Genomic DNA, 24406 nt, shown 5'->3' on the forward strand with positions numbered 1-24406 from the left:
CCATTTTTGAGTTAGCTTTTATTCTAACGAATTTAGATAAGATTCAAGGAGTGTAAATTTGAAAGCGCAGAGGCTTGAATTTTATTGACAAAATCTTAAAGCTAGCAGATTTAATTTTAATCAAATATAACTACGAAGCAATTCGTCTTCTAAGTCATAGGCTTGTGAAGAATCTGACGAAAGAAAATTATTTTCAGACTTCAGTCTTATCTTTACAACAAATATTTTGAAATGTACAAGAACACTAACATAACAATATAATTTTAATACAAATTAAGCAGAATTACACTAAAAAAAAGGAGAAGAGAAATAGGATATTGATTGATTTTGATATTATTATACTTAACTATATTATTAGGAATAGATTGGATTTGGACTTGATCAGCAAATAAATGATCCGCCCGTGTACAGGCACGTTTTCGTTGTAAGCAGGCAACAGAGACATTAACAATTTAGTTTAATTATTTAATATATAAATACAGAGAAATTTTTATTTTAAAATTACTTTGCAATAATTGATATACTAAGTGTCTATGTCGATACATACAGCGATTACTTTTTTTTAAGAAATCGTTGAAAGCAAAATAAATATAATTAGTTTTTAAGTGATTAGTGAAATAATGACCGAAGCATTTGTTATGGGATGTGAATCCCAAAATCTTTTGTTAAGTAAAGGAGTACTTCGATCTGATTCCTTCGTTGCTTTGGTCGCTATTTTCGTTCGAATGCTGTGCCGAAAACTTTCTTAGTTTTTGGCACAAACAGAAGAGCCCGGAGTACAAAGAATCGACTAATTCGAAGCGCGTAAAGAGTTTCGTAAACTTAATTTGGCACCATGCTCAGGTGTGTTAGTTCCATACAAAAATGGAAAACCCGACAAATCTTTATATTACAGTGAGATATGTTCATATCAATTGGGACATTTGATATGTCTGCGATCAGACTGAGTAACTAAATGTCTTCTAAATATTAATGTAGCTAATAAACAAATTTTTAAATAATCTAATTCCATTGAAAATGGTCAGAAGCGGCGATATAATACTAAAGAGTTTAACAAATGTGTTTGGAAACAATAAGAATCCTTTTGTAACAGTTACTTGAGCTTTGTTAGTAATTTGCTGCGGGAAGAGTAGGTAAGAGTCATAAAGCGAAAACAGACATCCTTTTGTTTTCAGGTAAAAAAGGTTCGAACTAATTACTAAAGTTGAAATAAAACTATATTTTTTATTTTGAACGGTCTTATTATGTCTTAAGACGCGCCCTGGTTTCTAAAATAACATTTAAATTTCTTTTATTTTATTCATCCGACCGTAAATCTCTTGGAAATTGAACTAAAGCTTCCAGTAAGTTTTTAAATTTTTAATAACTCGTACGACTGTGTCGTCAATGGCAATGTTGTTGAAATTCATTGTTAGTAATTGTAATCAGTTTATAATATCTGAGTCTAAATTTTTTTTGTTGAAATTCTTAGTTAGTAAATGTAGTCAGTTTTTGATTTCTTAGTCTAAATCGAGTTTATTTCTATTTTATTGTATTTCCAAGTATTATGCACACTTAAACTAAGACGTGAGGCGAAGTAGAGGAGAGATCCGAGAAAGTTGTAAGTAACGGAGGCATCTGCGAATGAAAGTTTTGCAGAATTTTAATACGAAATTATATTTTTTAAACAAAATTCCGAAAAATGTTATTAAATATTAATTGAATTCGAAACACAAATACAAAAAAGGTTTATTATTTAAAAAGAGCATATAAAAATGACCAGAAATCTTGGTAATGATATCGATTTTGATTTCCTTTCTGTTATATCTGTCAGTAAATATAAACTCCTCTAGGGTAAGCACAGGGCCATGTGGGCAGGATATCTTGTGTCCATCTTGGAGATCCCCCCGACCCTCCGATACTCAAAAAAGCTGGTTGTAGTAATTAGACTTGTGATACTTTATTAAGACTACTTATTATTTGTTTAATGATATCTAAAAGTTTCTGTATATATAAAAAATAAAAATACAAATATTTATGAACAATGTCATACTTTGTACCAAGTTTGTTCTTATATGAAATATTGTCCATTTCACGTGATTTTAATTGAATTATAATCAGTCATAATCAGCATTATCTCCATTATAATATGAATTTTAAAACATAGTTTGACTTTTTTGAACACACCATATTACGTACAACATACTACTATAAAAATATAAACATCAGGCATACATAGCATATATTTTTCATAGTAAAGGACGAACTCAAGCGTATCTTCTAAATCTTTCTTCGCTTTCCTTCTATCTATATATTTATTATTAGATCACACTGTTTTCATGTTCTTGGCTACAGATATAAACCTGGGTACAGTTCGTGGACCAGGTGAAATGGATTGATGGTGCAGTGAATTTTATCGCTATAACAATCAAATCGCAGAAAACCTACAGTGTGATAATACACTGTAGACTAGGGTTTACCCCGTAGAATGAATGAAGTGTAGCGTTAGACGGTATCGAAAAGGCACCGCAAAGGTAAACAAACATCGATTGCTATTGCTGTCTACGGCGATTAATTCCGAAAACTTGCGCAACAACGCGTCTGCAGTCGTAATTTCATAATGTACTAAATTCCTAATCCGTAGTTACAATGTATTAAAATGACTTCCCTGTTAATAATACATTTTCAAAAAGGAGACGCTGTTAGACTTTCCAGTTAATATAGTTTTTGTACATAAATCTGAGTGTATCGATATCAAATGGTAGTTTTAAAAATATGTAAGTAAAAGTAGGTAGTTTTTTTTAAATGAATATTGTGGATAGCAGGTAAGAAACAGTGTCAAGAAAAGATTTATAACTGATTAAGAACGAAGGCCACTGCTAATGTCTATTTATTGTCTTTAATGTTGTGATAATTAAGTTCTGTATAGTAATTAACTGATATAGCTTTCCTGGAGAACAATTGCATTATTGTTCTCCAATTATTATAAAGACAACATTTAGTTTTTATAAATATGTCTAATTAAAATATATATAATTTATCATAATACGTTTACATTTCTGGTTGATATTTAGTAAAAAAAACTAATTAATACCGAACCTTGTATTATCTTGCACTGAAGATTTAAAAAGAAGTTTGTTAGAAATATTTTAGTACTGTTTATTCATGAATAATCCTAAATTCGTGGATAACATTTATTTATAAGTATACCAACAAAACTAATCAGAAGTTGTATGTATACACACAGAAATAAAACGAGCAGATGTAATTTAAAAACTTTATTAAAATTAATATACACTAGCTACAAAATATTTACAAACAAAATTGTCACTTATTGCTACCCGCAGTTCCCGTCCTCAGATCTGTGAGAAAAATTTATAAGTTAATTGCGGCAGAAAAGTTGTTTGCATGGCATGTTTAGTTTGCTATTGCAGGATATTATTTCTAGGATTACCTTAACTGAATTTTATAAGTTATAACTACAAAATATCTTCCGAATTAAATAAAATAAACTCACATCTCCAGTTACCGTTACGTTTCACTCGAATGTCCCGAAGACTGTTTGAAAGTCGTTTACTGTAAAAAAGACATTGTACAAATATAAGATTGAATATCGAATTGTATTTTAACTTTATAATAACACTGATATTCATGAATATTTTTGAGCCTGTGTCATTTGTTCTCGGTTGTTAAAACGCAAAGTTTCTTAAGGATATTATCACTTAAAAACAGAAATTGTATCCAATTAAATAACACAGTATTTAATTATACTCACATTCTATGTACAGCGCTTCGTTTTGTTCTCTCAGTGCTTGAATCGCTTCTCTGGGAACGACGTCATAATTTTCTAACAGGTCTCTTGCCGATTGTAACGTCGTTCCCATCGACACCTGTAACAGAGTAGGCGGTGTTACTGGAGTAATTTTTATATGTCAATATTTGGCAATATCTATGTACATATTTATCAATTCTGTTAAAAAGTTAAGAAGTACGCGGAACTTACCAACAGAGCATCCAAGTGTTCTTCTTCGGACTTCAACAGATAGGCCGAAAACGCCTTCATGCCTCTCTTCTTGAGCAGCGTGATGCGCAAGTTTTGTTCCCCCTTCCAAAAAAATAAAACGGAGACATGAATCAAGAGCACTTTAGAGCAACAGGCTATAAAGAATCTGTACGAGTAATCGTTGAACAAGTCTCGGCAAATATAGGAAATAATTAATATTTACCTTTTTTACAACTTTCCGATTTGCGCAGGCGGTTCTCCTCACTTTTTTCATCTCAACGCTCTGAAATTTTTTGTAATTTTGAAATAAGTAGATTTTTCTAACATCTTACAATGTAGTAAAAAACATTGCCAATAATTCATTTAACTGGAATCATTTCATATAAGTATGATATCACTGACTACATATTACAATAATCTATACATACAAATAATTACTTAACACATAAATAATTCACTCACCGCATGCACCATAATGCTTGACCGTATTTTAAAGTCAACTCAACGCGAACAGTAAAAATCGTCAAGTGGCTAAATTATTTAATAACCATTCCTTAAATAGGGGTGCAACTGTATATTTTATCCCCTCCAGGAATTTACAATAACAATTGCTCAGGTAAAAGTGTTCGGGATGTTAAGGCGATGTTTGTTTTATTATCTATCTGTAAAGCACAAAATATTACGGCAGATAATGATGTCAGTAAATATTGTTAGTTCTTATATTTTATTTTCAATAAAGTTATTTAAGTGTTATATATCTGATGGTATTATTTTTACGCCACATTAAACGACTGTTATATTCTGAACCTTATTGTGTTTCATATCACAATTGAAAGTAGTGTTTTAATATTATATATTATTATTGTATATAATTGGTTTTGTATTATTAATGTGGTCCCCAAACATTTTAAATTAAATTTTAAAATTTAGGGTAAAAGTAGGTACAGGATTATTTAAGATCGGGTCATATATATTTTTTTGCTTATTATCAAACAGGTATAAGAACTTGAATTAATCAAATTATTGCTCTCAATTAAACAAGCGAAAAGAGTAATTCCACTAGTGAAGTTTCCGAATTCATTCGAAGTCCTTCGCCAGCTTTAACTGGGATAAAGGACATTTATCAATATGTTAGACCTAATGTTTTATAGAAACTGGTTTATACCAATGATCACCTCGCCTTAGTGTACTTACATATTGTGTAGTGATATAAGTTTTCGTTATCCCAGATAAAGGACATTTATCAATAAATTTAAAAATATGCTAATTATTAATATTACTCATTAATAAATTTTAAACATCACTATGATCGACCAAAACCTTTTTTCAAACTAATTTTGTAACTGGATAATAATATTATCTTATCATTAAACGAAACATATAACAGTACTTGTGAGAAAACAAATGATAAGAAAAATAGCTACATACGGAATTCAAAGTCAGCTATACAAATTGTTAAGCAGACATATTTACGTAATGATCCTTTCGTTAACAAACACATTTATCTTCACAGTATCCAAATCGTTAACTGCTTAGTTCGTCAATAATTATTTAATAATGAAACAGTACATACAGAAATAGACACATTCACTCAAACAGTATACACAGCAACTTTTACGGTTGTTGGTAAATAAAAGTTACGTTGACTATCACTTTTAAACTACGTAACGATGAAGTATACGTATTAAAGTAAACAAAGGTTCATAGCAATAATATTTAAAATATATATGAAATGAAAATATAAATTTAGAAGTTCTCGGAGTACACAACAATTGATGTATTCTTTGTTTAACTTTAAAGAAGCCGCGCTCATGACGACTACTGAACTTGCTATGTAAACTTTAGAAGATCAAAAAACATTAAATGGATTAAAATGTCAGTAGCAAGTAACATGTAAAACCTTTATGTCATTAGATGATGTGTTTAAACGAAAATTAAAAAACATTGATTTGTGTATATACATTTACTAACAGGTATGACTTAAATGAAAATAATAAAGCAATATCATTAACTATATTTCTTGTAATTTAAATATTCGCTCATTAACTAACAAGCCTTTTGTTTGTGTATTTTAAATTTACTAAACGATATTCTAGTTATGTATTGCGGAATTTTTTAAAAAAAATCTGATTTCGTGATTAAATTTTGCAAATAATGGATGCGCTAGTGCCTCCATTACTTACAGTTTTCTCAGACTTCTGCTTTGTCATTTTTAGTTATTAAAACAATGATCTACTTTGTCTCTCATCTTAGTTTAAGTGTGCCGGTATTTGGCAGTAAAATAGGAATACAGTCGATTTAGAATAATATATAAAAGAACTGACTACACTTACCAACTATGAATTTTAATATAATTGCCATCGACGACACAGTCGTACGGATTATTAAGGATTTAAAAACTTACTGGAAGCGTTTAAGTTCAATTTCCAAGAGATTTACGGTCGGATGATTAAAATAAAAGAAATTTAAGTGTTTTCTTTAGCAACCAGGGCGCATCTTTAGCCATAATAATACCATTCAAAATAAAAAAAAACAAGTTTTGTTTAAACTTTAGTAATTAGTTCGAACCTTTTGTTACCTGAAAAACAAAAGGATGTCTGTTTTCGCTTTACGACTCTTACCTACTCTTCCCGCAGCAAATTACTAACTATGCTCTAGTAACAGTTACAAAATGATTCTAATTGTTTCCAAAAACATTTATTAAACTCTTTGGTATTGTATCGCTGCTTCTGACCATTTTCAATGGAATTCATTTATTTAAAAAATTGTTTATTAACTACGTTAATATTTAGAAGTTCATAAGTTATTTAGTCTGGAGGCATATACACTTAGAATTTTAAATATTTTGTTTAATATTACATATCAAATCTCCCAATTGATATGAAGATATCTCATTGTAATATAAGGATTTGTTATGTTTTTCTATTTTTGTATGGAACTAACTTTGTATGGAACAACTTAAGCTTGGAGCCAAATTCAGTCTATGAAACTCTCTGCGCGCTTCGGATTAGTCCATTCTTTGTACAGCGGGCTCTTCTGTTTATGTCAAAAACTAGAAAAGTTTTCAGCATAGCATTTGAACAAAATTAGCGTCCAAATCAGAGAAAGAAACAAATTGATGTACTCCTGTAGTTAACAAAAGATTTGGGATTCACAGCAAATGCGAAAAGCCAATGTCCTAATTATGTTTTTTTCAGTTTTAATCACGTAATTTTGCTTAATTTCCTAATAGATCGATTTTGTTATAGTGATTATCTTGAACATTTAAATACATTTATTATAAAGATGAAAAGTCTATAAAATTTTTTTTCCGACGGATTCTTCTCAAGCCAATGACTTAGACGCGAATTTCTCCTTATTTATATTTGAATATTGAGCTTTATATAAGTTCGTTGGCTTTCAAGCTAACTTAAAAATGGCAATTCCGATGATAATTTGGTGCAAGTGTTCCAAGATTGCATATAAGCTTAAATTTAAAAATATATAATATTTGGTATGAAGGCAATGCAATAAAATGGCAAGATACTTGATTAGGACTAACACATCACAAAGTGAACACAAGCGATTAATTCAAATATCATTCTCATCGACGACATAGTCGTACAGGCAGATAACTTTTTAAAAACATACTGAAAGCGTTTTAGTTTAATCTGCAAGGATGAATAGAATAAAATATTTTAAAACCTTTTCTTTATGAACACGAGCTCATCTTGAGCTAAAATAAGGACGACGCAAATTTGAATACGCCTTTAGTTTAATGTTCAATAATCAGTTTACTTTCTGAACGTTTACAACGTAATCAGATTATTTTAAAAACTTATATGGAAAAGACCGTATTGTACTTCAGGTGACTCAGTCGATATTATTAAATCAAGAATAAAATAATTCGTATTTTAACTTTAATTCATTCCTGTAATATGACATCGCATTACTTAAGTAACGTATAAAAAACCTTAGTTGAACGATAAAAATATTTTGGTGATTTTTTTTAAATACAACCAAAGCGAACTCATAACATGGTACACTGCTATTTAAATTTAATTTATATCCGAATTTCCGTACCTGACATGGAACTAAATCCCCCCTTTTAAATGCTGCTCGCACGTTACTTTGCACTACTGAGGGTGCGCGGAAAGCGCGAGCTGAGAGTGCTAAATATGATTTATTCGATATAAACATATAACAACTTACACTCGAGATTTGTCTACGACATCGAATCAGTAATCTATCCAAAAGGTGATCCGAAGACAGGCTGCAATCCTCGAAATACATAAAGCCCCTGCAGCCTTCAGATTCCTGTTCGGAGACCATGGGTCGGCAAGTGCAGCGTAGACCGTCCATTCACAAAGTGGAAACACCGCCTTGTTATGGTCATCGGTCCTATTTGAAATCCATGGGGGAAGCCTACGTCCAACAATAAACATCATACGGATGAAATGATGATGCAGGTGATGATGTACGCAAGAAAGTAATACATCTTAGTTTTTAGTTTACAGTGATTACAGAAATTAATTCCTGTTTATTATGACACCATCGACGTCACATTCTTTCTTAATATTTTTACTGGACGTAATTACAAAACGTTTTCTTGTTTACCTCTTTTTTAAAAAATCTACGACTTTGTTGTGCACGTATAATAGTTTACACCAATAACCTTTTCGCAGAATAATGCGATTGATTTAGAATGAATACCCTAATTATTGAAAGGATATTTTCAATTTATTTATGGGACTAGTGAGGAAAAGTTTTACATTAACGCACGGTTATCAGGTCGTAAAATAAGTAGAAAACAATACATGTATTCAAATATTATTTACTTATATTTCTCTAAAACATTCTCACTATGGGACTATCCGACTTTTGATTTTTACAATCCATTGTTCATGTCGGCAATTTAAAGAGGATTAGCAGCTATTGTGTTAAAAATATTTACCCATTTCCTTAAATTTTGCACCTTTGTTTATAAATGCGGGAGTGGTAGGGCTGATCAGGTATTTAAGTGATGGTTCATGAGTTTAACAAGCAATTTGTAATTGCGATCAGTTCAAGCAGGGTGTGTCGGTGCCACTGTCAATAATGGAAAATCAGGTTAGTTCCAATTCCATATTTTGAATGTTTGTGAGAGACATTAGTATTAAGAAATTAAAGAAACGAAAACGATTTTTTCTATATTAATCAACATACATTTTCTTGCAGAAACGAAAACGTGGAAGGCCAGCGGGGAAAAACAGACAGCCACTGGACAAGGTAAGTGCATTCGTCTATTAGTAAGACAATTTGATAACAATTACTTTTCTTACTATTACCTTACGGTACAGTGATGATGGCTACAGATTATTATTTAATTTAGATTTTTTTTTAAAGGATGATGTATTTATGAAATTTTTGTAACAAAATTAGGTTATTTATTTTGACTAAGCTTTATTGGTGAATGACTTTTTTCATGTATATTTTCATAACACAATCTATTTGTACAAACAGGAAGAAAGAAAAGCTCGCAATGCCCAATATGAACGGGAACGGCGTGTTGGGATTGCAACGGCGACTGCTGAGCTAGCTGATGCGGCCGGCGTGGATCAATCTGTAAGTAATTTTTCTTACTTCATTATTATTTTTAGTTCATCTTAAATTCTGCAATATTGTTCTATTTTGATGTTTATATTAAAACAATAAGATTTTCTTATATGTTTAATTGATGTTGCAGGTGTCGATGTCTGTTCTCTTGAACACGGCATTGCACATACTAAGTAAGGGCTCAAAGGTTCCATCGCCATCAGCTGAAACGATGAGAAAAAGAAACCTCAGCATGAGCAGAGAGAGTGAGTATATATTTTTTCAATGTGTGTGATATATTAATGTAATTAACATTTTTATGATAAATTTTTTAGTGTTAGTAAAATCTTTTGCTTGTTAGTCGTTTGTTGGATTTAGTAACATTAATAATTTTTTAATTAAATAAAAATTGAGTTACTCAGTTTCTCAATCGTATTAATTGTATTCAATTTGTACGAGTTTTACGGTATCTGCCCTGGGGGTTTTTGCTTAAATTGCACTCTATGGGGCTGTACGTGCAACAAGCCGTACTGACGCATTAAGAAATCATTTCCGTGTTTAGTTCAAAACAAGTGAAGAAAGAAAGAAAACAGAGGACCTAAATTAAATATTAAAAAGGGCTTTGTATTTTATTTCAGTACAAGACTTGGAGCGTTTCTTGGAAAGGAAAGAGAAACGCACCAAACAGACACAAACGTTGGAAAATGTAATTCACGTAAATATTATTTTTTTACCTTACAATACTTTTCTTTTTATAGCTCTGTATGTATGTGTGCATATTTAATTAAATTGGATGGAGAACACAGGTCTCGGCAAGTTCTGATTTCATTTACGCAGTTGTTGCTGGAGGATTGACAGGAAGCAATTTTTTTGTTTAACGAGTGGGTTGCACCTTTGCGATCCATGCAACGCTAAATAACTGCTTTTCTCAATGTATTTTGATTATTTTTTTTTGGAAATTTTAGAATGAATCGTCAAGCAGCAAAGGGGAACCGAATCCAGACGATTTCGATGTGCTGTTTAATGTAAATTTGGACATATCATCTGACTTCGACCTGGATATCGACCCTTCCGAGCTCTTGAAGACATGCTTTGACTAGCGTCCGGGTAAGAATTTTTTAAATATACGCCCTAACAACTGCTTTTTATGGGCGTTTTTTAATTTTCATCCAATTCATATAATAACTGCACGGTCCTTTAAATAAATATTTTATTGACCATTAAGAAAATCTATTTGAATTAAACATTTTTAGAATGGCTTATTTCTGTATTTATTATTTAACAGCATGTATGTTTTTAAACAGAAGCGTAAAACTCGCGGCACGCAGTACGAAGGGGAAATTGCTCGAGCGCCAGCTGCAACTAATTTTATAAGTATTTTTTTCTTATTCTGATATTATTTTTATTATTGCTGAAATTCACCTGATTGTGTTGTACATTGAAAACAATTAGGTTATCTAACATATCTTATCCATAAAAAGTAATTGATTACATTCACATCTTCATGAAACCTGTAACACCCTCGGCGTCCACATAAAAGTGCTTGTGGTACATTTTATTATTCCTCAAAAATTAATGGTAATTATTTCGAAAGTTTTTCAAGTCGTTACCCAGTTCTGTACACATTGCAGGTTTAGGTGTCGGTCCTCTTGAATAAGTAGTTGAAAATTATACGCGAAAGCTCACAATTTCCATCGCTACCCAAGCGAATCACAAGAGAAAGAAACCACGACTCGAGCATGGAGAATGAGTATTGATTTATTTTTAATTTATCATACTAATTTTACTTATTATTTAATAATATTTCAAATAGTTTTCAAATTTCATTAGTTATGGTTATTGAAACTTTCAGCTGATGTAGATAAGAATGTAAGAAAAGAGAATAATTTACATTGTTATGAAAAATTTAATATTAGTCGTCATCGTTTGACCCGCAAGGCGTCCACTGCTGGACATAGGACTTCCCGGGATATTTCAAATAAAACAGCTTTTGATGATTCACTGCAAAGTTCGACCGCAAGTAACTTGTATATTTTTCTTACAGATCTTAGACCGCGTGACGTATTCTTCAGACATAGCTGCGGGTGATGATAATTGATAATAGTGTTTAATAATTTTATTAAAGTTTTTAAATTACGTCTGCTCTTTTAATTTCTGTACCACGTTTAAAACCTATTACATTTTGAACAGAAGATGTAGTTCTTTTGTCTTCGCTAAGTCTTTTCGCATGCAGATTTATTACCACTTTCGACTGCAGATTTCATTAAAAAAAAGATGGCACTAAAATTCAATATCTATTAAATATAGAAAATATTTTTTTGTCAATAAAAGTTTTCACTTTTGTTTCGCTCCGCCGGTCTACGACGTAAAAATTGCGGTTTTTTATAGAGCTTAAAACAGCCAAATTCTTTTATTTGATTAATTCCAACTTCAGATTTGACTAAGATTTTGCCAGGGTATAAAAGTTGTTAACACCAAAAGCATATGTCTTAAAAGTGATACAAGAGTAATACACATTATAGTTTGTGTTAATCGTATAGAATTCATGTTAATTAACAAAAACGGTTTAATATAATATTTGTTACAGGCAAAAAAAACAACGAATATCGTTGTTTTTTTTTCTTTTTAATTATATTTTTGTAGTTTACATAACGAGTTGAGTTATCGCGTTTGTAACTCTAGTTATTTAATGTATTTATAGTTACAGAGCATATTTATAGATAATGAAGTCCTTTTTTCTACATAATATCAGTTAGAGATGTGGCACGTTATGTTAAACAGTCCTGAATTAAAAAAAAAACATAATGAAACAAAAAAAAACCTGTTACTTCAAATACAATTTAATATTGAAGTAAAGATTACACTAAGTCAACAATAGTTAGTAAGAAGTGAAACTGTGACTTCTGACATTATTAAATAAAATGAATCATATGAAATTTAAAAAAAGTTGATAGAGTATGAAGAATTACTAACAGATTGATCCACGGCGGCCGCATCCGACAGCTCAGCTTTTGCCACCCCAAAACGTCGTTCTCGTTCATGTTGTCCAATGCGAGCCTTTTTTGTTCCTGCTTGTACAAATAGATAGTGTAAAAAAATAACCATGAAATAAAACGTCCATCAAAAAGTTTGATGGAAATAAATAACCCAATTTTTTTACCGCATTCCAATTGATACATCAAACGCGAAAAAACTAAAATAGAAATAAGCTATAGCCATCATCGCTGTACCGTATGGTTTCAGTTCGAAAAGTAAATATTAATAAATTGTCTTATTAAAATACAAATGCACTTACCTTGTCCAGTGGCTGTCTGTTCTTCTCCGCAGGCCTTCCACGTTTTCGTTTTTGGACGTGATGCGCGTTCTTGCTTCAAGCGTGACAATTATCCTGCAATATATACATAATATTATATTAGTGTATATATACTACTTGTATAATTATATTATATTAGTGTATATAATAACAATTAAATTCTCGGTTTCAAAGTAGCCCGAAAAGTTAGTAATCGAAAAAGTTTAAAAAGTAATGTTACTTTGATAAACATTAATTGGCGATTCAAATTATTATCCACAGAAATGTAAGTATATCGAAATATGATGATTTATAGTAAAAATTAGTAAAAGCAATAGCGTAAGTGGAAAGAAAAAAGAAACTTACTTTTATTTAACAGTGTCTCTTTCGCTTTTTGAAGCGCACGTATGGATTCAAAAGGAATTACATCATAATTTTCAAGCAGCTCCCGGGTTTTCGTCAACATAACCCCAGCCAGGCTTACAAAAACTCAATATAAGTGTTTGCAATTATTAGTTGTATGGTATATCAATAGAAATAAATTTTTAACATTGATTCCTGTACGAGAAACAATTAGTATTCTCTGGCGTTTAATAAATTAGACGACGGTATAAGGAATAAGATAAAATCCTTGCCCAATTTCACGAGTAAAGACTCCACTAACCTTCCGACCACAGTCACCCTGGAAAGGTGTAAGACCAGGCTCGGGGGCAGCAGCGAGGTACGACGTGACGTGGTGGGCTAGGTTCGTTCTTTTCAACGTCATGGAAACAACACACGGATTGCACGGCTTCTCACGAATAATTAGTCAAAATAATTAACAATACGAGCACCTAATTAGCACTTTTTTTACAAAACGTTCGTAGCGATGCTATGGCGCTGGGAGCCGCAGGGAAACTGCACGCCAATTCAAAATGACGGTAGTGGATTAAAAAGTAATAAAGCCTTTTTATATTTTCCTACCCATCAAACATTTGGCAAAAGATTGATCATGTATTTTTATTTATATTTTGTCAATATTATTCCCGAAATTTTAATTTCTTTTTAAACGCCTTTTAAATTTGTGTTTAAAAATAACTCGCGAAATATTCAAAAAATTTAAAAATTGCTTAGACTAACTACTAGCTTTCCGTGAAAAAACGATTATAAAATAAGGAAATAAACAGCATATTAAAAATGTAAAGCCTTGTCCATATGCAGATAGGGTTATACGAGTAATAAATAAAAAAAATCGGGCAGAGGTACGAACATACCCTCAACCGAAAACATAATAATGATATCCTACACCATAAATAGTAAGCTCGAGTATTAAAACGCAAAAAAATATAAAGTGAAACTAAAGTAGAGTTTGAATATAAATTAGCTAAGCGTTTAGTACTTACATATTTTAAAAAAGTATGCCAACATCCAGCTTATATCCTTAAAAATAGAGTTGTTACCTCAGATAAGAATTTTTAATTTTCATAAGGCAAAAGGACACATTTTATTTACGGCTCTCTTATGAACACCATTTTATTGTGCGCATAGTAACGACAAGATCCAAACTGTCAACTCCGGCATGTACTTCGTCGACTCCACCAAGTGGCTAGTGAAGAGGTCGTGTCATATTACTTTTGAGAAAAATAAAATCGTCTACTTTAATATTTGGTAGAGACGACTAGCACTTTTTTGGAAGCAGTAGTGGAACTTGTGTCGTGTCGGATGGGAGATCAGATTGCAAAATTTCTGCCCCAACCTGAGGAAATCGTTTTCATTGACGAAGGGTTATAGTCTACGTAGGGTAGGCACAAATCCTTTCTTTTTCACATAATCAATCCCAGATTTAAAGTAATTGGTCAATTGGGTTACTCTGACGTAATTAGAATTGGAAGAATTGGAAGGAGTAAGGACAGGTAAAGAAAAATTTTTTTTGGTGAAACAATAAGATAAAGTTCAATGTGAGCTTCATACTGTAGAATATTCCGCCTCTAGGCTCACATCGCTCGTCAATAAAAGGTTTCGATTTTGCTCCGCTACGCCGGTCTACGCCGGTCTACAACTTTAACATCCAACTGCTTTAGGTATTAAAATGTATGTAAATTAATTTTGGCTTTCACAGATTTTTTTTATTTTGGTTTAATTTATGGCAGAGGAATATGATTTAACCCGCGTCAGTTTTTGTTAATGTTTTACAACTGGTTTAAGTATTGATGCAATATCGATAATCTTGAGACTATTTATCCGTTACGGGAACGATGATGAAAATTTGTTTTAGAAAACGATTTTTTGTAAAAAATCTAGTCCATGTCAAAGTATAATATTAAAGCAGTTTCCTTTGTAATCGTAAAAAAGTATAAGTAAAAATATGTAAAAGATCGTTAATCAAATATAATATGTAAGAATATATTCATTACATCCCAATGAAATGATTTGAAGCATATGTGATATTATTTGAATTCAATTATATGAGTCGCCACTTGTTACAGTATCATTAAATGAAATTGACTAGGATAAAGCTTGAAAATTAAAGTTTGAAAGCTAGCAGTCAGAACAGTTAACATTTATCAGCATCAACAGATTACATGTACGAGCCTATCGGGCTCGTACATGTAATCTGTTTAAAATAACTGGAAAATGTATCGCGTTATGTGACCGTGTTCATTTCTTTGATAGAGCGCCGATTTTTTGGATATTGTTATTGATAACATATTGTATGTTATGTGTTGAAATGGTTGTAAAAAGATTTTACAATTAAAGCTTATAATAAATAAACATACATGTAAAATTTTAATAAAGTAAAATTTTAAATAAAGCGTAACAGATATAAAATTAGGTTTATACAACTCTTTCAGAATATGTTTAAGTACGAAAGTATTGTAATTAGACGCTTTGATCAATACATAAGTAGTGTTTAATGTAGTGAATAAATTAAACTAACAAATGTACATAAAAATCTTTAATAATAATAAAATATTGACAATATTTACAAAGGTCATTGGCGTGGATCGTTTGTTAATTGCTGAAATTTCAGAAGGACTCTGTGGTCTATGCGTTCCAGAACTGCAAGCGAAAAAGAATTACAAATTAACATCGACAGAACTAGTACGAAACAAAAGATAAAAATCGGTTTGTGATTACAGAACGTTACGTTTTGGATCAGCTTCACTAAACTATGAGCACTGAGAATAAAACTGTAGTTTTTATATGAGAGCCAGAGTAACTTCTATGATATGTAAATTAAATTAACTTATATTAACTCCATCTGTTCCTGATCCGCTCTCGAATGTTTTGAAGATTGAGCTCTGTTTGTTCATCACTGAAAACATATTTCATTGAATTATTACTGATACACGTAAAGTAAAAGTATGCAGAGACAGCGGGTTCGTATTAAAAATGTTGTGAATCATCGCTGTCCACCGACATGCCACACGTTGCCAAGTATGGATTCATGTGGTCACTGTGAACGTGTTTTTTTCATCATTAGCATTGCTGGTTTGTAGAACCGAAATAAACAAAACGTTTTCTCAATGATTAAACTTTATCTCTAATATATAATCTAATAATGATACAATATGTGAACACTTACCAACTGTATACAGCAACTCGTTTTGTCTTGTGGCCTTTGAATCATTTGTACAGACGTTATGATGTCATATTAATTTGAAGTTCCTGTTGCCGTCGACTTTGTGCTCTTAATAGACGAAGCGGTGTTACAAGATAAGAATTTACACAAAAAATCAGGAAACAACTCTACCCAGATGGATCCGAAAGCAGGCCTTGAAACAGCAGGCTATTTAAATTTGTCAAAAACTAAAGTTGGTAACCTGATATTCATAAGTTACAAATAGGAGAACAAGTGAGGTAAAGAAATATTCCATGGAACTCACCAACAGAGCATCGATGCGTTTTGCTCCGGCCGAGAGCGATGTCGCGACCTCTTTCTGTACTTACTTTTTTAAGTACAGTTACTCGTAAACTTTGTTAAACCTGGAAAAAAAACAGCGTCATTAACAACAGTGTTAATGTAACTAGAAATGTGCTAGTATTCATAAGAGTAACCGATAAACGTATTCGAAGTCACGTTTAACATATTTTTATGTTTTTTTAAAAAAATTACAAAACCGCCCAACTACAACCGCTGAACATGAAAACCGTATACATAAATACGTTCCCGTAAATAATTTGCTTAACACATTAAAATTTTTAAAGCTACAATCGACTGTCTCTCTTGGTATAAATAGTTTGAGTAAACATAAAGCAATATTCATGGACAACATAAAAGTACAGACTATACATAAAAATAGATATGAACACATACATAGAAAGATATAAAACGAAAATTATTATAAGCAATAAAAATAATATTTACGGGACTTACATTTTCAAATTCTCTCATCTTGTTTACTTTTCATTGTCCTTTTCGGCAGAAGAACTCTCCAAGTGTTGTACTAAAATAAAATGGAAAGATTCTTTAAATATATTTGTACGTAATACTGATCTATAACATCTCTTGTTAAGTCAGTAGTGCTAGTAACACAAAAACCCTGAAAGAGTGCGATCTATGCCCAACATATAAATGTTTATTATTATTAATAAAAAAAAAAACAAAATTAAAAGAACAAACAAAATAATAGCGAGCGTAATAAGCCTGCAATGTTGATAGCGGGTAATGTTGAATTTTTGTTTGATAGCATATTGTTCCCATTTTCTTTCACTAACACCGGGATAGCTTTTGCTATAAATTTTTCTTTAAAGGAATGTCATAAAAAGGTAGGTATAATAAAAATTAGTATGATTTATTAAAAGAAATACTCACTCTCTCTGCTCAAGCTGTCGTTCTGTTCCCTCATGGTATGAATGGCCAGTGATGGAATCTGCGAGCTTTCTCGTAAAATATTTAAAACTGTGCTTATGAGAGCCGGCAGTGAAATCTGCAATTTGTTTAGAACTGGTTAATGAATGTTATTACATAAATAAGATTTTTTTTAAAGTAAACGAATTTGCCACAAGCTTCAATCGACGTCAGGGATCTTACAGGATTCGGGAACTTCTTATGTTATTTAATTGCTATGTACGGATAGGGTATATAATCATTATCCTTATTTTTTGAGTTAAAATCAAAATAAGGCTTAGTATCTGAATTTAAAATGCAGTAAAAATATTATTTGAGCAAGAAAAAATACATACAGAATGATCCGCGCCCACAGCATCGGCAAGCTCAATCCTTGCCCGCGCCATGTCCTCTCGTCTTTCCCGCTCGTACTGAGCATTACGGGCTCTCCTTTCCTCCTGTTCGTACAAATAGATGATTTTATTAAAATATTCTTCAAATAAAGTTTAACAGTAATAAGTATCCTAAATGTTAACTTTATTGCAATTGATTTATTTACCTTCCACAAACATGTACTTGACGATATATAATAAGCTGTAACCTTCATTTATGTACTGATTTATGTACCGTATGGTAATAACCTAGGAATTTATTGTCACACGATATGAATATGAACATAATATTCAAAATAAATACTACGAAAATGTCTTATTATAAGACAAATACACTTACCTTGTTTAGTGGCCGTCTATTTTTCCCCGTTGGCCTTCCACGTTTCCGTGTTTGGTCGTTATCCTGCAAGAAAATTCGTTATAGATTATATGTAAATATTATACAAAAAAGCGCTCCAGCTTTACTTTTTCTTATTTCTTAAACATCTTTCACAAATATTCCATATATGGAATTGGAACTAACCTGATTTTCCATTATTAGCAGACACACTGAATCACCCTGCTCGATGTGATCGCAATTACAAACTGATTATTAAACTCATGAACCATCACTTAAATATCTGAACTGCCCTACCACTCCTGCATTTATAAACAAAGGTGCAAAATTTTAGGAAATGGGTAAATAGTTTCAACACAATAGCCGCTAATCCTCTTTACGCTGCTGACATGAACAATGGATTGTAAAATGCAAAAGTCGAATAGAGTACTATAGTTTTAAAGAAATATAAGTAAATGACATTTGGACAAATACATTGTTTCTTACTTATTTTGCGACCTAATAACAGTGAGTTAATGTAAATGTTTTCATTGCTAGTCCCATAAACAAATTGAAAATTGCCTTTGATTAATTACGGTACCTTTTTTAAATCAATCGTATTATTCTGCGAAAAGAGTATTGGCGTTCGCTAATATCCGTGCACCACATAGATTTCTTACATAAGAGGTAATTTGAAAATGTTTTAATGTTTGTCCAGAAAAAAAAAAATAAGAAATATATGTGATGACGGTGGTGTCACAATTAATAGGAATTAATTCCTGTAATCACTGTAAACTAAAAACTATGATGTATTACTTTCCTGTGGACATCATCAGCAACACCGTCATTTCATCGGTAGAATGTTTATGGTTGGACGTGGGCTTCCCCCACGGATTTCAAATAGGACCGATGGTCATAACAAGTCGGTCTGTCCGCATTGTGTGCTGACGTTCTACGCGGTGCTTGCCGGCTCGTGGTCTCCTGACACGAACCAGTAGGCTCCAGCGGCTATCTGTATTTCGCGGAATGTTGCTTCTCTGCAGATATAGTTACTGTATCGTACCAAATCGTCTTCAGCACTTTCACCTCGCGCTTTCCGCAAACCCACAGTTCGGCGAAGTAGCGTGCGAGTAGCGAGTGCAATGCCGAAAACTCATCAAGAATTGCCATTTTTGAGTTAGCTTTTAATCTAACGAACTTAGATAAATCTCATGGAGTGTATATTTGTAAGCGCCGAGTCGAGAATTTTAATGAAATATAATTAAGGAAAAATTCGTCTTCTAAATCATTGACTTGTGGAGAATCTGACGAAAGAAAATTATTTTCAGACTTCAGACTCATCTTTACAATTAATGTATTGAAATGTACAAGAACACTAACTTAGTAACATATTTTTTTTTACAAATTTAGCACAATTACACTTTTAAAAAAGGATGGGATATTCGCTTAACACATTATTCGGAATAGATTGGATTTGGACCTAATTACTTAATGATCCGCCCGTGCACAGGCACGTTTTCCTTGTAAGCAGGCAACAGAGACATTAACAATTTAGTTTAATTATTTAATATGTAAATACAGAGAAATTTTCATTTTAAAATCACTTTGCAATAATTAATATACTAATTGACTGATACAGAGCGATTATTTTTTTATTTAATCATAGTAAGCAAATTAAATATAATTAGTTTTCAAGTGATTATCGAAATAATGACCTATGCATTTGTTATGGGCCGTGATTCCCAAATCTTTTGTTAAGAACAGAAGTACTTCGATCTGTTTCCTTAACTCCGAAAACCCTAGTTTTTAGCATAAACAGAAGAGCCCGGAGTACAAAGAATCGACTAATCCGAAGCGCGTAGAGCGTTTCATTGACTGAATTTGGCTCCATGCGCAGGTATGATAGTTCCATACAAAATGGAAAACCCAACAAATCTTTACATTACAGTGAGAAATGTTCATATCATTTGGGAGATTTGATATGTCTGCGGCCAGACTAACTAAATGTCTCCTAAATATTAACGTAGTTAATAAACAAATTTTTAAATAATCTGATTCCATTGAAAATGGTCAGAAGCAGCGATATACTACTAAAGAGTTTAACAAATATTTTTGGTAACAATTAGAATCCTTTTGTAACAGTTACTTCAGCTTAGTTAGTAAATTGCTGCGGGAAGAGTAGGTAAGAGTCGTAAAGCGAAAACAGACATCCTTTTGTTTTTCAGGTAAAAAAAGGTTCGAACTAATTACTAAAGTTGGAATAAAACTATATTTTTATTATGAACGGTCTTATTATGGCTAATGACGCACCCTGTTTCCTAAAGATAATATTTAAATTTCTTTTATTTTTTTCGTCCGACTTTAAATCTCTTGTAAATTGAACTAAAACGCTTCCAGTAAGTTTTTAAATCCTTAATAATCCGTACGACTGCGACGTCGATGGCAATGTTGTTGAAATTCATTGTTAGTAATTGTATTCACTTTATAATATCTAAGTCTAAATAGAGTTTATTCCTATTTTATCGTATTGACAAATATTATGCACATTTAAATTAAGACGTGAGACGAAATAGATGATTGTCACAGTAACTGACAGTGATAAAGCAGAGCTCCGAGAAAGTTGTAAGAAACTGAGGCATTTGCGCATCAGTTTTGAGGAATTTTATTACGAAATCGTATTTTTTAAACAAAATTCCGCAAAACTTTATCATAATATCATTTATTAAATTCAAATACTGGTATAGATAAAAAAGCTCATTATTAAATAAGAGCGTATTAAAATGACAATATATCTTGGAAATGGTATCGGTTTTGATTTAATTTATGCTGTACCTGTCACTAAATGTAAACTCCTCTAGGGCAAGGACAGGATTATATTATAGGCAGGACATCTTGTGTCTATCCTGCTACTCGAAAAAGTACTAATCTAGTAGCAATAAGAAGATCTTCGATACAATTATGAGGTCACTTATTATTCCATACATTATTCGTCTAACGACATCTAAAATAAATTTTTTTATGAACAACATCATACTTTGTAGCAAGTTTTTCTTAAATAAGTAAAGTCCATTTCACGTGTGTTTCATTGAATTATAATCAGTTATATTCAGCAAAATCGTAATATATATTAAATTCAAAATACATAAAAATGTATATATTAGAAATACATAGAATGGGTTTCATATCTAGTTTTCATAGTATAAGACGAACTCAAACGTTTCTTCTAAACCTTTCTACGCTTTCCTTCTATCTGTCTTTTTGTCATTAGATCACACTGTTTTTACTCGGCTATGGATACTTACCTAGGTTCAGTTCGTGGACCAGACGAAATTGATTGACGGTGCAGTGAATTTTATTTCTATAACAACTAAATCGCAGAAAACTTACAGTGTGATAATACACTGTAGACTAGGATTTAACCTGTAGAATGAATGACGTGCAGCGTTAGACGATATCGAAAAAAGCACCGCAAAGGGAAACAAATATCAATTGCTGTTGCTGTGTACAGCGATTAATTCCGAAAACTTGCGTAACTACGCGTCTGCGGTCGTATATATTCATAATATACTGAATTCCTTATCCATAGTTACAATTTATTACAATGTTTTTGCTGTTGACAATACATTTTAAAAAGGAGACGCTGTTGGTCTTTCCAGTTGATATCGTTTTGAACAAAATCTGAGTGAGTCGATATTAAATGGTAGTTTTGAAAATATGTAAGTAAAAGCAGGTAGTATTTTAAAATAAGAAAAGTAATTATTTTACTAGGCATTTACTTATTAAATGAATATTGTGGATAGCACGTAAGAAACAGTGTCAAGAAAAGATTTATAACTGATTTAGAACGAAGGCCACTGCTAATGTCTATTTCTTTTGTCTTTTAATATTGTGGTAATTAAGTTTCTTATAGTAATTAACTGATCTAGTTTTCCTTTTAATGCATTTGTTCTAATTCTAATTTGTTCGAATAGATCATAATAGGTTTACATTTCTGGTTGAAATTTAGTAAAAAAAAAACTAATTAATACCGAACCTTGTATTATCGTGCACTGAAGCTTTAAAAAGAAGTTTGTTAGAAATATTTTAGTACTGTTTATTCATGAAAAATCCTAAATTCGTGGAAAATATTTAATTATAAGTATACCAACAAAACTAAACAGAAGATGTATGTAAACACACAGAAATTAAACGAGCAGATGTAATTTAAAAACTTTATTTAAATTAATATACATTAGCTACAAAATACTTACAAACAAAATTGTCACTTATTGCTACTCGCAGTTCCCGTCCTCAGATCTGTGAGAAAAATTTATATGTTAATTGCGGCAGAAAACATGTTTAGTTTGCTATTGCAGGATATTATTTCTAGGATTACCTTAACTGAATTTTATAAGTTATTTACAAAATATCTTCCGAATTAAATAAAATAAACTCACATCTCTAGTTACTGTTACGTTTCACTCGAATGTCCCGAAGACTGTTTGAAAGTCGTTTACTGTAAAAAAGACATTGTTCAAATATGAGATTGAATATCGAATTGTATTTTAACTTTATAATAACGTGATATTCATGAATATGTTTGAGCCTGTGTCATTTGTGCTCGGTTGTTAAAACGCAAAGTTGCTTAAGAATATTATTACTTAAAAACAGAAATTGTATTAAATAACATAGTATTTAATTATACTCACATTCTACGTACAGCCCTTCGTTTTGTTCCCTCAATGCTTGAATCGCTTCTCTGGGAACGACGTCATAATTTTCTAACATATCTCTTGCCGATTGTAACGTCGTTCCCATCGACACCTGTAACAGAGTAGGCGGTGTTACTAGAGTAATTTTTATATGTCAATATATAGGCAATATCTATGTATCAATTCTGTTAAAAAGTAAAGAAGTACGCGGAACTTACCAACAGATCATTCAAGTGTTCTTCTTGTGACTTCAACAGATAGGCCGAAAACGCCTTCATGCCTCTCTTCTTGAGCAGCGTGATGCGCAAGTTTTGTTCCCTCTTCCAAAAAAATAAAACGGAGACATGAATCAACAGCACTTTAGAGCAACAGGCTATAAAGAATCTGTACGAGTAATCGTTGAACAAGTCTCGGCAAAAATAGGAAATAATTAATATTCATATTTACCTTTTTTACAACTTTCCGATTTGCGCAGGCGGTCCTCCTCACTTTTGTCATCCCAACGCTCTGCAATTTTTTGTAATTTCGAAATAAGTAGATTTTTACAACAATCGTACAGTATAGTAATAAACATTTCTCAACTGAAATCATTTCATTTAAGAATGATATCACTAACCACATAATACAATAAAATATACATACAAAAAATTACTTAACGCAAAAATAATTCACTCACCGCATGCACCATAATGCTTGATTGTATTTTAGTGACAACTCAACGCGAACAGTAAAAATCGTCAAGTGGCTAAATTATTTAATAACCATTCCTTAAATAGGGGTGCAACTGTATATTTTATCCCCTCCAGGAATTTACAATGACAATTGCACAGGTAAAAGTGTTAGGGATGTAAAGGCAATGTTTGTTTTATTATCTATCTGTAAAGCACAAAATATTACGGCAGATAATGATGTCAGTAAATATTGTTAGTTCTTATATTTTATTTTCAATAAAGTTATTTAAGTGTTATATATCTGATGGTATTATTTTTACGCCACATTAAGCGACTGTTATAATTTGAACCTTATTGTGTTTCATATCACATTTGACAGTAGTGTTTTAATATTATATATTATTATTGTATATTAATCGTTTTTGTATTATTAATGTGGTCCCCAAACATTTTAAATAAAATTTTAAAATTTAAGGTAAAAGTAGGTACAGGATTATTTAAGATCGGGTCATATTATTTTTTTTCTTATTATCAAACAGGTATAAGAACTTGAATTAATCAAATTATTGCTCTCAATTAAACAAGCGAAAAGAGTAATTCCACTAGTGAAGTTTCCGAATTCATTCGAAGTCTTTCGCCAGCTTTAACTGGGATAAAGGACATTTATCAATAAATTTAAAAATATGCTAATTATTAATA

The 24406-nt window shown here is 31.5% G+C and overlaps 1 protein-coding gene and 1 long non-coding RNA gene across 2 annotated transcripts; both read right to left on the bottom strand.

Moving 5' to 3' along the window:
- Positions 1 to 17196: 17196 nt before the first annotated feature.
- On the bottom strand, positions 17197 to 18444 carry LOC137919982 (uncharacterized). The gene is made up of 4 exons (XR_011106747.1): positions 18370 to 18444; positions 17994 to 18095; positions 17623 to 17737; positions 17197 to 17254 (listed from the first exon to the last, which is right to left on the bottom strand). It is a non-coding gene; the product is annotated as an uncharacterized lncRNA (long non-coding RNA).
- A 4106-nt stretch (positions 18445 to 22550) lies between these two features.
- On the bottom strand, positions 22551 to 23835 carry LOC137919979 (uncharacterized). Its single transcript, XM_068763214.1, has 6 exons — positions 23713 to 23835; positions 23484 to 23543; positions 23255 to 23356; positions 23034 to 23148; positions 22782 to 22840; positions 22551 to 22641 (listed from the first exon to the last, which is right to left on the bottom strand). The coding sequence occupies exons 1-5, from the start codon at positions 23722 to 23724 to the stop codon at positions 22803 to 22805; spliced, it is 327 nt and encodes a 108-aa protein (XP_068619315.1). The 5' UTR covers positions 23725 to 23835; the 3' UTR covers positions 22551 to 22641; positions 22782 to 22802.
- Between the last annotated feature and the right edge of the window lie 571 nt (positions 23836 to 24406).

The sequence above is a fragment of the Battus philenor genome, unplaced genomic scaffold (genome assembly GCF_028537555.1).
Source record: "Battus philenor isolate CCGP_79_NKW_IND1 unplaced genomic scaffold, ilBatPhil1.0.hap1 SCAF_17, whole genome shotgun sequence".
Classification (NCBI taxonomy): Eukaryota; Metazoa; Arthropoda; class Insecta; order Lepidoptera; family Papilionidae; genus Battus; species Battus philenor.

Excerpts from the sequence above, each read along its gene's own strand:
- LOC137919979 (XM_068763214.1), bottom strand. Across the intron at positions 23,149-23,254 it reads AACACTTGAATGATCTGTTG|GTGTCGATGGGAACGACGTT; the intron begins GTAAGTTCCGCG and ends ACTCTGTTACAG. Across the intron at positions 22,841-23,033 it reads CGAAGGGCTGTACGTAGAAT|TAAACGACTTTCAAACAGTC; the intron begins GTGAGTATAATT and ends TCTTTTTTACAG.